Source organism: Biomphalaria glabrata, chromosome 6, assembly GCF_947242115.1.
Source record: "Biomphalaria glabrata chromosome 6, xgBioGlab47.1, whole genome shotgun sequence".
NCBI lineage: Eukaryota > Metazoa > Mollusca > Gastropoda > Planorbidae > Biomphalaria > Biomphalaria glabrata.
The window spans coordinates 26,232,202-26,245,610 of NC_074716.1; the positions used below are offsets into that span (position 1 = coordinate 26,232,202).

At 37.7% G+C, this 13,409-nt stretch overlaps 1 protein-coding gene across 2 annotated transcripts; it reads right to left on the reverse strand.

Annotated features, from left to right (window-relative positions):
- Positions 1–110: 110 nt before the first annotated feature.
- Positions 111–9,584, reverse strand: LOC106070590 (uncharacterized). 2 transcript variants are annotated; one of them, XM_056032974.1, is made up of 4 exons: positions 9,388–9,584; positions 6,639–6,862; positions 5,766–5,988; positions 111–1,878 (listed from the first exon to the last, which is right to left on the reverse strand). In XM_056032974.1, the coding sequence occupies exons 1-4, from the start codon at positions 9,434–9,436 to the stop codon at positions 1,841–1,843; spliced, it is 534 nt and encodes a 177-aa protein (XP_055888949.1). In that variant the 5' UTR covers positions 9,437–9,584; the 3' UTR covers positions 111–1,840. The 2 variants fall into 2 exon arrangements, with proteins under 2 accessions (XP_055888949.1, XP_013085983.2); XM_013230529.2 differs by having other exon boundaries at positions 9,388–9,580.
- Between the last annotated feature and the right edge of the window lie 3,825 nt (positions 9,585–13,409).

Sequence of the window (13,409 nt, forward strand, 5' to 3'; positions counted from 1 at the left end):
TAATTTGGGAACTACAACTACTAGACTTAGACTTTCCATTTTTTGTATATTTTGAAATAAAGTTTAATTAAAATATCAAAACAAATTAAAAAAAAAAATAATTCCCTTAATCAATGTGATTTGAGCATAATTTTATTATGACTTTGAAAATATTTTCTCATTATTTGACTCGTAACTTTCAGATCAGAAATGTTATCAAATGGTTACGTTGAAATCGATGTTCAACTCAAATAGACGTGTTCTGGTTAAAATAATGATTCATAGAGGTACTAGCTAATACAAAAGTACTAATTCATCTAGAGATACTGGTTCATACAGAAGTACTTATTCATATAGAGGTACTAGTTCATACAGAAATATTGATTCATAGAGGTACTAGTTCATACAGAAGTACTAATTCATATAGAGGTACTAGTTCAAACAGAAGTACTAATTCATATAGAGGTACTTAGTTCATATAGAAATACTAATTCATATAGAGGTACTAGTTGATACAGAAGTACTAATTCATATAGAGGTACTAGTTGATACAGAAGTACTAATTCATAGAGAGGTACTAGTTCATACAGAAATACTATATGATATAGAGGTACTAGTTCATACAGAAGTACTAATTGATATAGAAGTACTAGTTCATACAGAAGTACTAATTCATATAGAGGTACTAGTTCATACAGAAGTACTAATTCATATAGAGGTACTAGTTCATACAGAAATACTAATTCATATAGAGCTACAAGTTCATACAGAAATACTGATTCATATAGAGGTACTAGTTCATACAGAAATACTGATTCATATAGAGGTACAAGTTCATACAGAAGTACTAATTCATATAAAGGTACTAGTTTATACAGAAGTACTAATTCATCTAGGGGTACTGGTTCATACAGAAGTACAAATTCATATAGAGGTACTAGTTCATACAGAAATACTATATCATATAGAGGTACTAGTTCATACAGAAGTACTAATTCATATAGAAGTACTAGTTCATACAGAAGTACTAATTCATATAGAGGTACTAGTTCATACAGAAGTACTAATTCATATAAAGGTACAAGTTCATACAGAAATACTAATTCATATAGAGCTACAAGTTCATACAGAAATACTGATTCATATAAAGGTACTAGTTCATACAGATATACTAATTCATATAGAGGTACAAGTTCATACAGAAGTACTAATTCATCTAGAGGTACTAGTTCATACAGAAGTACTAATTCATATAGAGGTACTAGTTCATACAGAAATACTGATTCATATAGAGGTACTAGTTCATACAGAAGTACTAATTCATATAGAGGTACAAGTTCATACAGAAGTACTAATTCATATAAAGGTACTAGTTCATACAGAAATACTATATCTTTTAGAGGTACTAGTTCATACATAAGTAATAATTCATATAGAAGTACTGGTTCATATAGAAGTCTGGTTCATGCAGAAGTACTAATTCATATAGAGGTACTAGTTCATAAAGAAATACTGATTTACATAGAGGTACTTGTTCATACAGAAGTACTGATTCATATAAATGTACTAGTTCATACAGAAATACTGATTCGCAGAGAAGTATACATTCTTGTAGAAGTATTTCATATACCTATAGGTAATTGTTCGTATAGAAGTACTAGATCATATAGAAGTACTGACCCATACATCTAATACAAAAAAAATTACTTCTTGGCTTCGATGGCAGCAGGTTTGGAGGTTGAGACCATAACATTCTTGTCCCTTAAGACAATTTCAAAATAATTCATTAAGCTTTCTATACCAGTGTTCTTTTGTTCCTGACACAAACGATGACTTTGCTATGACCTTGCTATGACCTTGCTTAGCAATCAGCGTAATCGTTTTCATAGATTGACTGACCTGTTTTAGGGAAAAACAAAATAAAATATTTTTTTTCTTTAAGGAGTAGCAACATTTTGTTTTCATTAGTAATAGTTGACAACACGTCGATACCAAGTCTGAAATGTCATGTCAATATGTTGAGAACATCACTGCCAGGTCGTGGGGTACGCTTTCTGGACTGACGTTCGTTGGTCTCGATTGTCCCGTGTTTGAACACTGCCCTCCGCCATGCCCTGCCGAAATGATGAAGATTTAGGCTCTAAATCTGAAGCAATATCCGAAACATGTAGACAACAAACAAACAAACAAACAAACAAACAAACAAAGGACTGATTTCACTTAATAATAAAACACACATCCCATAATATTGCTGATATACAAAAAATGACACATTTCTGTAAATTGGGATGCACAATCTCAACTGAAAGAATAAAAAGACAGGGGCGGAGCTAGAGGTAGGTCTCTCTTTAAAAGTCTTACTTGTTCGTCAGCATGCTGAACAGCTTTGTCTGCGATGCCAAAAACTTAGGATAAGTGTGTGCCACAACACAGACCCAGATTTAGGATAAGTGTGTGCCACAACACAGACCATGATTTAGGATAAGTGTGTGTCACGACACAGACCCAGATTTAGGATAAGTGTGTGGCACAACACAGACCCAGATTTAGGATAAGTGTGTGTCACAACACAGACCCAGATTTAGGATAAGTGTGTGTCACAACACAGACCCAGATTTAGGATAAGTGTGTGTCACAACACAGACCCAGATTTAGGATAAGTGTATGTCACAACACAGACCCAGATTTAGGATAAGTGTATGTCACAACACAGACCCAGATGCCACATGTATATTTTGCTCTCAGACAGACAAACCGCTGTCCATCGTTGAGTCTTTTTAACTTTCTCTTGTCTCGGACAACGACGTTTCTTGAGTTTAACATGTTTGTCCCGCTATCTTCTTGACGGCCCTACAGTTGTCTCTCAAACTTCTTGAGAACTCTTCAGCTGTCCCGCTACCTTCTTGACGGCCCTACAGTTGTCTCTCGACCTTCATGAGAGCCCTCCAGCTGTTCCACGACCGCCTTTTTCAGAGTCCATCTGCTGTCAGCTGCTTTCCTCTAAGCCTGTGAGAACGAAATGGTGTATAAACTAATCTTTAAAAGCTCTTCCCGGTCCGAGGTATCTCTGTTTTTCACCTTCCGTTAAGGTTCTTTGAGGTCACATACGGACTAGATGTCCTATGTCGTAACTTTTGAACCGGCATCCATCAGAAGCTTAATATTTGTAAAATATTCTTTCACGCCAATGACCATCAAGGGGCGCCGGCAACTTTGAACGAAGAAACTTAGATCCTTCCTATACAGCACTCAGGTCTCATGATTATGCATTAGTTTATAAATAGATGTACTACTTCAACGAACATGTCTAGTAGTAGATCTAGTAAGTTATTATTGTTATTGTGTTTTAAATATTAGCACGGGGTAATTTGCGTGTGAGAAAGCATAACAAAAAAAAAACGTGTTACATCTAAAGCTTTATTACATTGAATGACAAACAACTACACACATAGTAAAGATCACAACACGAAATATGGTCAGTACACAGTCTTACAAATGTAAACAAACACTAGGGGCAATAATCGAAGAAACAAATTCACGACACCTGTTCATCTCTAATATGAAAGTTAAATAAATTGTTTTAAGAGTTACTTCTCTTGGTAAACTTTAAGCTTATGTTGTATTTCAAACTAAACTGTATCTGCTGTTGGAATTCTTGAACTCGGGTCCACTAAACAAAACTAAACTGTATCTGCTGTTGTCTCCCTTAGTAAAAGTTGATTTTTAAATTTCCTTATTACTTATTTAAAAAAAGAAATGCAAAGTGAGGAGTTATGGAACGTACATTACTGTGGCTCAACAACTTGCCGTCTTCTGAAGTCTAAGATTTCTCAATTCTATTTGCACATTTTGTTTTTCTATGATCTCGACATCAGGTTGAAAACAAAAACCAAGCGAAATAAATGATGAGAAAGAAGACAAGATGGCAAATGAAATTATTATTTCCACCATCAGACGATATTTGGTCTAAATATTTCATGAGAAATGTATTAAGAGTGATATAGCTTATTCCAAGCCGCACTTACAGATGCATGATTCAGTATAGCAGTGCTTTTCAATAACTAAGATAAAGGACCATACTAAGACCATTTGACATGACTGGATGTACCAATAGTGGTGCATGTACTTTAGTGAGAAAGCACTGCAGTACAACTATGCACCAATTTTCCTAAACAATATTCCGTGTAGGCCTTAGACTTGAATGTACCAATATTTCTTTTTTTTTCTTTAGTAATTTGAGTAATCTCATTTGCTGTTTCATCAATTCAATCATTTTCGAACTGCAGACAATTAATGAGTTTTATATGTAGCCTTCATAGTCCTCAAATGTTCCTTCAGATAAAGAGATCTTGTTTAATCTTTCAGGGAAATAGGCAGGAAGGTTTGTAGGTTAAATTATCTCTGAGATAAGACTATCTATCATTTTTTAAAGTACTCCAAAATCTCTTGCAGGTCAAGACAACTCTGATACTTTATGTCATGTCAATGTTTACCATACAGCATTAGATCTGGGGTAAATAATGGACATTAATTCTGTAGATGTTTTCTCAATATTCTGTGCATGTTTCCGATATAACTAGGATATAACTAGGATTCTACGATAAGCGGATACTTTGGTTGTATAGGATGAATAGTTACACAGTTTAACAACCCTGTCTGTCTGTCTGTCTGTCTGGTCAAATGTGTGTACACGTTTTTTCTCCCACATTCTCGGTTCATTAAAATGTGTGTACAAGTATTCCTTGACGCGGACAAGACATGAATCAGTAATCACAGATAGGGTGAAATTTGTAGGATTAAGTCCCCTTAAATAATTGTTTACACTATTTCTCCCTCACGTAACTCTGATCAAGTTGATACTTTAAACAATTATTTAAGTACGTCGACGTAACAGAGGCGCCCCACGGAAACGCTTCAAAGACCAGCTTAGGCGACAACTTTCCTTGGCAGACATAGAAGAGAGCACCTGGTTGCATGCAGCCTCAGAACGAGACAGCTAGAGGTCACTCACGAAGGCCCCGGGATATACATTTGAGACCAAAAGAAAATCTGCTGCCGAGGACAAACGCAGACGGCGAAAAGAAAATCTAAATCGACCACTTCTGACAATATTTATGCTTGCATTGGATGTGGCAAAATATGAAGTTCACAGCTGGGACTGCGCAGGCACTGGAAAAACTGCATTCCTCACTAATCTTCGGACTCGAAGACTAGCCTTATTATTATTATTGTACGTACCAAAACATGAATCAATACAAAATTAACCAGTTTATTAATTATTGGTAATTAATTACTTTGTTTAATATCGAAAAAAGGGACATAGCCTCTACATTATTTAGTTGTAAGGGCATAATTCTTCCCTTAGACAAGCTTTGTTTTCAAAAAAAAAGTTTGTTTTAATATTTAGCTTGTTTCTAATGTGCCCACGAGTCGTAGTTGAGGTCCTAGTGTGACAGATAATACGGGAGGACATACATGAGAGACGAGATGCAAAGATACGTGCCAGTAAATCTACTTTGTGTCAAGTGTTTCAGAGAATAGTTCCCGTGTTTCTACATACAGCTACATTAAATCTACAATAAAGTTGAACGTTGTGTATTTACTGTAAATAAAAGCTAAAAATCTACGTACGTTTGTTTGAAAATATTCAAACTCTGTATTAAGAATGCAATACGCTTACATTGGTTTAATTGTACGAGCTGCTTGGAGCCCAAACCCAAACAGTCATCACCTGGACAGACTCATTAGCGTTTCAATGTTGACCTGACAAGTCAGTGTGACCTTACCTATGAGCGAGAAGTAGATGGGTTGGCTCACTCCACTGTACTCGCTCCAATCATGAGACTCGGAGACGCGTCTCTTGGCCTTGATGTAGCAATGATACAGTCCAACATCTCGAGGCGAAGCGTGCCTGACGACCAGGTGGACATGGGTGTCACTGGGTTTGTACAACAGTTCGCTGGCTACTCTGTTGGTCTCGATTTTCCAAACGCTTCCAAGTGGCAGGTCCTTCAAAGAAAATAGACGCTTGTTAGTATGACAGTAGAGGGCAGAATTTATGGCAGTATAAGGCAGGATTTATGAAATTACAGGGCAGGATTTATGACATTACAGGGCAGGATTTATGACATTACAGGGAAGGATTTATGACATTACAGGGCAGGATTTATGACATTACAGGGCAGGATTTATGACATTACAGGGCAGGATTTATGACATTACAGGGCAGGATTTATGACATTACAGGGCAGGATTTATGAAATTACAGGGCATGATTTTGGACAATATAGGGCAAGATTTATTACAATGTATGGCCGGATTTATGACAGATTCAAGACTGGTCAGCAACCAAGCTACCGTTAAGTTTACATCTACCTTTCAAAAACATAATTTTTGTAACAACCGTTGTCAGCGTTTTGTTTTAAAATTAAATATGAAATCAGTTTGTATATAAATTTTTTTTTATTATTTTTAAGACTATTTACTATTAATAGTAGACAAAAGAAATGAGGCTAAATTAAGAAAGGTAGGTGATTAATTTGTACAAATTTACATGGATAGAGTTCTGTTGTTTCCATATATTTTAATATATATACTTTAATTCGTTTTAGCGGTTATAAAAAGTTAGAGACTTTGAGCAAGTATTAATGAGACCTTACCTCTGTAATATTGAAGGAATGGATGTCTTCTTCTGCTGACTTTATCCATTTATAGGAGCGGGAGGCTCCACTTCGCTGCAGTTCAAGTCTGAAGGATTTTAACTGCATGTTATCCCTACCCGATAGGCCCATGTTACTATGGTTACACCACATGTGCAGGTCCTGACCTGGCTTGAAGAACTGTTCTTGAATATGGCGGTCGTCACACTTGGACATAGACACTTCTGAGAAAACATGATGAGGTATATATATATATATATATATACTAGCCAGATATTACCCGCGCCAATGGCCTTAGTTTTTGTATTACTAATCTAGTGGACTGGATATATATTTATGTCAAACTTAGCTAATGATCCTTTCAATTTTTCTCTTTCGCCACGAAAATATTTATAAAAAGTAGTTTTGCGAAAATGGGTTTACCTGTGAAGCCGATACAGTCATATCAAGTATAAAATGCTATAAAAACGGGTTTACGCGATTTATTACTTTAATTGTGTACGTCAGGACGTTCTAAATTCGCAGATATAAGGAAAGAATTTATGTAAAAAGGCTTTTTTTGAAACACTAATTTGAAAGTTAATTTTATTAAATAATGAAATCAATGGACTATATTTTGTATTTTCATGTGTCAAAGTAAAAAACTATGTGTGCAAAGTGTAGTTCTTAAAATAAGATCTAGATCCTTTCGATCTTGACTCATGTAAACATGTTTATGCGACGTAAATCCATGAAATAATAATACTTTCATACAGTTGGGAAACTTGTTTTTAGGGGCCTTAAGCTTGTTTTAGGGCTTTTAGTTTTACAATCGTTTCTGTTTCGGTTAGTACACAAGAAACATTTATGTTAAGTTTTATCCAGATTGATGAAACGGTGTTGATTTCTATGCGGGACACACATACATACATTCATACATACATACGCCTTACTTTCTGCTTTATAATATAGATTTATATATAAAGTACAGGGCCGGCCTTAGGCCACTGCAGCCGATGCGTCCACAGCGGACCGCGCACTTTCATAGGACCCGCGCTAATTCTAGATTTTATTTATTTAATTAAACCATTACATCATATATTATAAGATTTTCCGCGGCCTCCTGATTTTCCAGGAGCTCCTGGAAATCTCCTGAAATTGTAAAATATAAGTCCTAGAAATCTCCTGAAATTATTAAAATCTTTTGAAAACTCTTAAAAATCTCCTCAAAAATAGACAAAATTGTCATTTTGGGGTGTCATTCAATATGGTAAACGCCAATCCTACTCGCGATTAAAAAAAAAGGCGGAATTCGTCAGCCTTCATTTAATGAAAATTTCACACGAGGACAAATTTCTTTTGTTTTGTTTTTTTACTAAAACAAAATCTTAATTTTTACTTTTTATCCTCATGCCTACCCTGACTAGGCCCCGCGCAATCGATTTCGCATAGGGCAACGTAATGGTTAGGGCAGGCCCTGATAAAGTAGAATGTAAGTAGTATATAGGTGCTGCATAGAAGTCTTAACCTGGCCTAAATGTTCCTTAGACCATGGCGGAGACCGTAGAGTGTGTTAAATGTCCATCCCACAACAAATGATTGTTTATAGGTGTTTATTGTCTCTTCATGTCACAGTGCATTTCAGTTTAGGTTCAACTAGAAAACATCAAGCTCATTCAGAATGTTTTGCTTTTTTGTCTTGTTTTTTATTCAGAATAACACACTTAGAAGTAGTTAGACATCAATAGTAAAGACAAACCGCTGTGTCTCATTTAGTCACTCTTGAAGCATGACGAAAGAAAAAATCGAGAAGACTTCTTTGTTAACAAATACTTGTTATAGAGAATCTATTGGTCAGGTGTGAATCACGTTGTGTGAAGTATGGATAAGAAAAAGGTTTGTGAAACTGTACTGTACATTTGAACATCTAGATTTGAATTGGAGACTTAGAAGATAGTAATACAATTAATACCACCGCCTCAACGATTGGTAACTTTAGGTTCCGCAAATTATGTAAACTGTTATTGCATCCTCATGCACAGTGCATTCGTTAAATTTCGATATCAATATGCTAAATGTCATACTATATTTCTGTAGATTTCAAAAAAAAAAAAAAAAAGGCCGATAACATTTTTTCTTTAAGTTTGTAACCCGCTACTCAAAAGTTTGCCCATCCCTGATCTAGTCTATATCATGTACTGTCCAAAATAGATCTAGCGTAATTGAGTAAATCTAGTTCTGTATCTCGCATATCTAGATCTAGTTATACTTATAAATCTATGTCCACTTCCAGATCTAGGGTACATTCAGTGTCACCTCGAAGAGACTAGACATACTTCTTAGTAATCTAGATAATATATCTAGGTCTAGATCTGGACATAGATCTATAGTGTAAGCTCAGACTGACAATTACATTTAAAATATAGACTACATCTAGAAATCTAGATATATCTAGACTCTAGATCCAATCTAGATCGAGCTCCAGAAATTTAAATACAGAGAATGTAGATCTATATCTAGTACTTAATCAAGAAGATATATCTAGATCTAATTCAAAATTTTAGATTAGATCTAAAATCTAATAGAAATAGAATACCTAGATCTGAACTAGATCTTTATCTAAATAATCTAGATTCTAGATTTAGATTAGATTTATAATTAAATTTAGATTATATAATATATGTCTAGATCTACGGTCTAGATCTCTAGATCTAGATTCTAAATTAAAATACTAAAGTCCTAAAGTAGAGATTTTACGCAGATTATTTACCCGAAACCTGAAAACAGCCAATGTACAAGACTAGGAAGAAAGCCAACATCTTTGTCTTGACTGTTCCAAGTGAAGCTAACTGAAAACAACTTTCTACCAGATGGAATTACTAGCCAGAAACTTTGCTAGAACATTTCTTGTTGACTTCCATAGGCATTGACTACCTCGTCTCTCGTTATGACGTAGGGGATGTGCAGCGCGTTCATAAACTGATGGCTGGAAATGGTGTTCTTGTTTTGGTTTCCCCGCGCCTTCACGTGCGCATTACATCTTAATTCAAAACTAATAATCTCACCAAAACAATTTCTGACATAGATTCTTGGGTATACGTATAAACCTGAAAAGGTATTTGATATTTGATAATTTGGGGTTTCTGCACATCGGCACAATTTAGGCCATGAAAACCTGAAAACGCAACAGATTACATCTAAATCTAAATTTGAGTTTATAAGTGAACAATAATAATAATAATAATAATAATGGTAATGTCTTTGATTCCGAAGATTAAAGGATGAGTGCAGTGTTTCTCGTGACCTGGGAGAGTCTGTTTTAGTTGTTTCCAATATGCCTCTGAATCAATTTGCTGGGGCTTTCCGAGCTTTGAACTTGTCCTGTACATTTACTAACTTTTCGACATTCATCTTCATTGTCCGAAGATATCCCTTTTGTTTAGCTGTGATTTCAATGTTGAAATTTGCACGAACAAGGCGGTGGTCTGTATAGCTGTAGGCGCTTGGCATAACCCTGGTGTGTATTACTTCGCCAACATGGTATTGCTTCACTAATATATGGTCAAGTAGATGCCCCACTGTTTAGAGGCCAACATGGTATTGCTTCACTAATATATGGTCAAGTAGATGCCCCACTGTTTAGAGGCCAACATGGTATTGCTTCACTAATATATGGTCAAGTAGATGCCCCACTGTTTAGAGGCCAACATGGTATTGCTTCACTAATATATGGTCAAGTAGATGCCCCACTGTTTAGAGGCCAACATGGTATTGCTTCACTAATATATGGTCAAGTAGATGCCCCACTGTTTAGAGGCCAACATGGTATTGCTTCACTAATATATGGTCAAGTAGATGCCCCACTGTTTAGAGGCCAACATGGTATTGCTTCACTAATATATGGTCAAGTAGATGCCCCACTGTTTAGAGGCCAACATGGTATTGCTTCACTAATAGAGAGTCAAGTAGTTGCCCCACTGTTTAGAGGCAAACATGGTATTGCTTCACTAATAGAGAGTCAAGTAGATGCCCCACTGTTTAGAGGCCAACATGGTATTTCTTCACTAATAGAGAGTCAAGTAGTTGCCCCACTGTTTAGAGGCCAACATGGTATTGCTTCACTAATAGAGAGTCAAGTAGTTGCCCCACTGTTTAGAGGCCAACATGGTATTGCTTCACTAATAGAGAGTCAAGTAGATGCCCCACTGTTTAGAGGCCAACATGGTATTTCTTCACTAATAGAGAGTCAAGTAGTTGCCCCACTGTTAAGAGGCCAACATGATATTGCTTCACTAATATAGAGTCAAGTAAATGCCCCACTGTTTAGAGGCCAACATGGTATTTCTTCACTAATAGAGAGTCAAGTAGTTGCCCCACTGTTTAGAGGCCAACATGGTATTGCTTCACTAATATAGAGTCAAGTAGATGCCCCACTGTTTAGAGGCCAACATGGTATTGCTTCACTAATATATGGTCAAGTAAATGCCACTGTTTAGAGGCCAACATGGTATTGCTTTACTAATATAGAGTCAAGTAGATGCCCCACTGTTTAGAGGACAACATGGTATTGCTTCACTAATATAGAGTCAAGTAGATGCCCCACTGTTTAGATGCCAACATGGTATTGCTTCACTAATATAGAGTCAAGTAGATGCCTCACTGTTTAGAGGCCAACATGGTATTGCTACACTAATAGAGAGTCAAGTAGATGCCCCACTGTTTAGAGGCCAACATGGTATTGCTTCACTAATATAGAGTCAAGTAGATGCCCCACTGTTTAGAGGACAACATGGTATTGCTTCACTAATATAGAGTCAAGTAGATGCCCCACTGTTTAGATGCCAACATGGTATTGCTTCACTAATATAGAGTCAAGTAGATGCCTCACTGTTTAGAGGCCAACATGGTATTGCTACACTAATAGAGAGTCAAGTAGATGCCCCACTGTTTAGAGGCCAACATGGTATTGCTTCACTAATATAGAGTCAAGTAGATGCCCCACTGTTTAGAGGTCAACATGGTATTGCTTCACTAATATTGAGTCAAGTAGATGCCCCACTGTTTAGAGGCCAACATGGTATTGCTTCACTAATAGAGAGTCAAGTAGATGCCCCACTGTTTAGAGGCCAACATGGTATTGCTTCACTAATATAGAGTCAAGTAGATTCCACTGTTTAGAGGTCAACATGGTATTGCTTCACTAATATAGAGTCAAGTAGATGCCTCACTGTTTAGAGGTCAACATGGTATTGCTACACTAATAGAGAGTCAAGTAGATGCCCCACTGTTTAGAGGCCAACATGGTATTGCTTCACTAATATAGAGTCAAGTAGATGCCTCACTGTTTAGAGGTCAACATGGTATTGCTTCACTAATAGAGAGTCAAGTAGTTGCCCCACTGTTTAGAGGCCAACATGGTATTGCTTCACTAATATAGAGTCAAGTAGATGCCCCACTGTTTAGAGGTCAACATGGTATTGCTTCACTAATATTGAGTCAAGTAGATGCCCCACTGTTTAGAGGTCAACATGGTATTGCTTCACTAATAGAGAGTCAAGTAGTTGCCCCACTGTTTAGAGCATGAGTGTCTCCTTGTTGTCTTGAAACTATTGTTTTGTTGGGAAACGGTGAGCTGGTAAATTTAAATTCGGAGAGGAGTTCCATCTGTAGTCTGCCCTTGTCATTGCAATGACGAATACCATGTCTCCCCCAGGACATCCGACCCGGCCATGTGCTGTAGTCACTCCCCACTCAGACAATGTCTCCCCCAGGACATCCGACCCGGCCATGTGCTGTAGTCACTCCCCACTCAGACAATGTCTTCCCCAGGACATCCAACCCGGCCATGTGCTGTAGTCACTCCTCACTCAGACAATGTCTCCCCCAGGACATCCGACCCGGCCATGTGCTGTAGTCACTCCTCACTCAGACAATGTCTCCCCCAGGACATCCGACCCGGCCATGTGCTGTAGTCACTCCCCACTCAGACAATGTCTCCCCCAGGACATCCGACCCGGCCATGTGCTGTAGTCACTCCCCACTCAGACAATGTCTTCCCCAGGACATCCAACCCGGCCATGTGCTGTAGTCACTCCTCACTCAGACAATGTCTCCCCCAGGACATCCGACCCGGCCATGTGCTGTAGTCACTCCTCACTCAGACAATGTCTCGCCCAGGACATCCGACCCGGCCATGTGCTGTAGTCACTCCTCACTCAGACAATGTCTCCCCCAGGACATCCGACCCGGCCATGTGCTGTAGTCACTCCCCACTCAGACAATGTCTCCCCCAGGACATCCGACCCGGCCATGTGCTGTAGTCACTCCTCACTCAGACAATGTCTCCCCCAGGACATCCGACCCGGCCATGTGCTGTAGTCACTCCCCACTCAGACAATGTCTCCCCCAGGACATCCGACCCGGTAATGTGCTGTAGTCACTCCCCACTCAGACAATGAAGTCACCCAAGACTACAAGTATGTTCACAGTGTTCATCTTCTAGAATGGCTGTGGACCAAGTTTACGGAGCTAGCCCCTCGACCACTAACAAATCTGCTATCTTCGTACACCAGCTTTCAAGATCTAAATCTCAGCATACATGGAAGTGACACAACGAACATGGCGTCCCTAGTCCAGGAAAAGAATTCTTTGAAAACGAAGGAAATCTTCAAATTGAATGATAGTAGTGGTTCTAATTGTATACAAAACCCACTACTACTTGCACTACTATGAGCATTTAAAAAGTTGAAAGTTCAAGTGCCTCTAGATAAAAAGTTGAAAGTTCAAATGCCT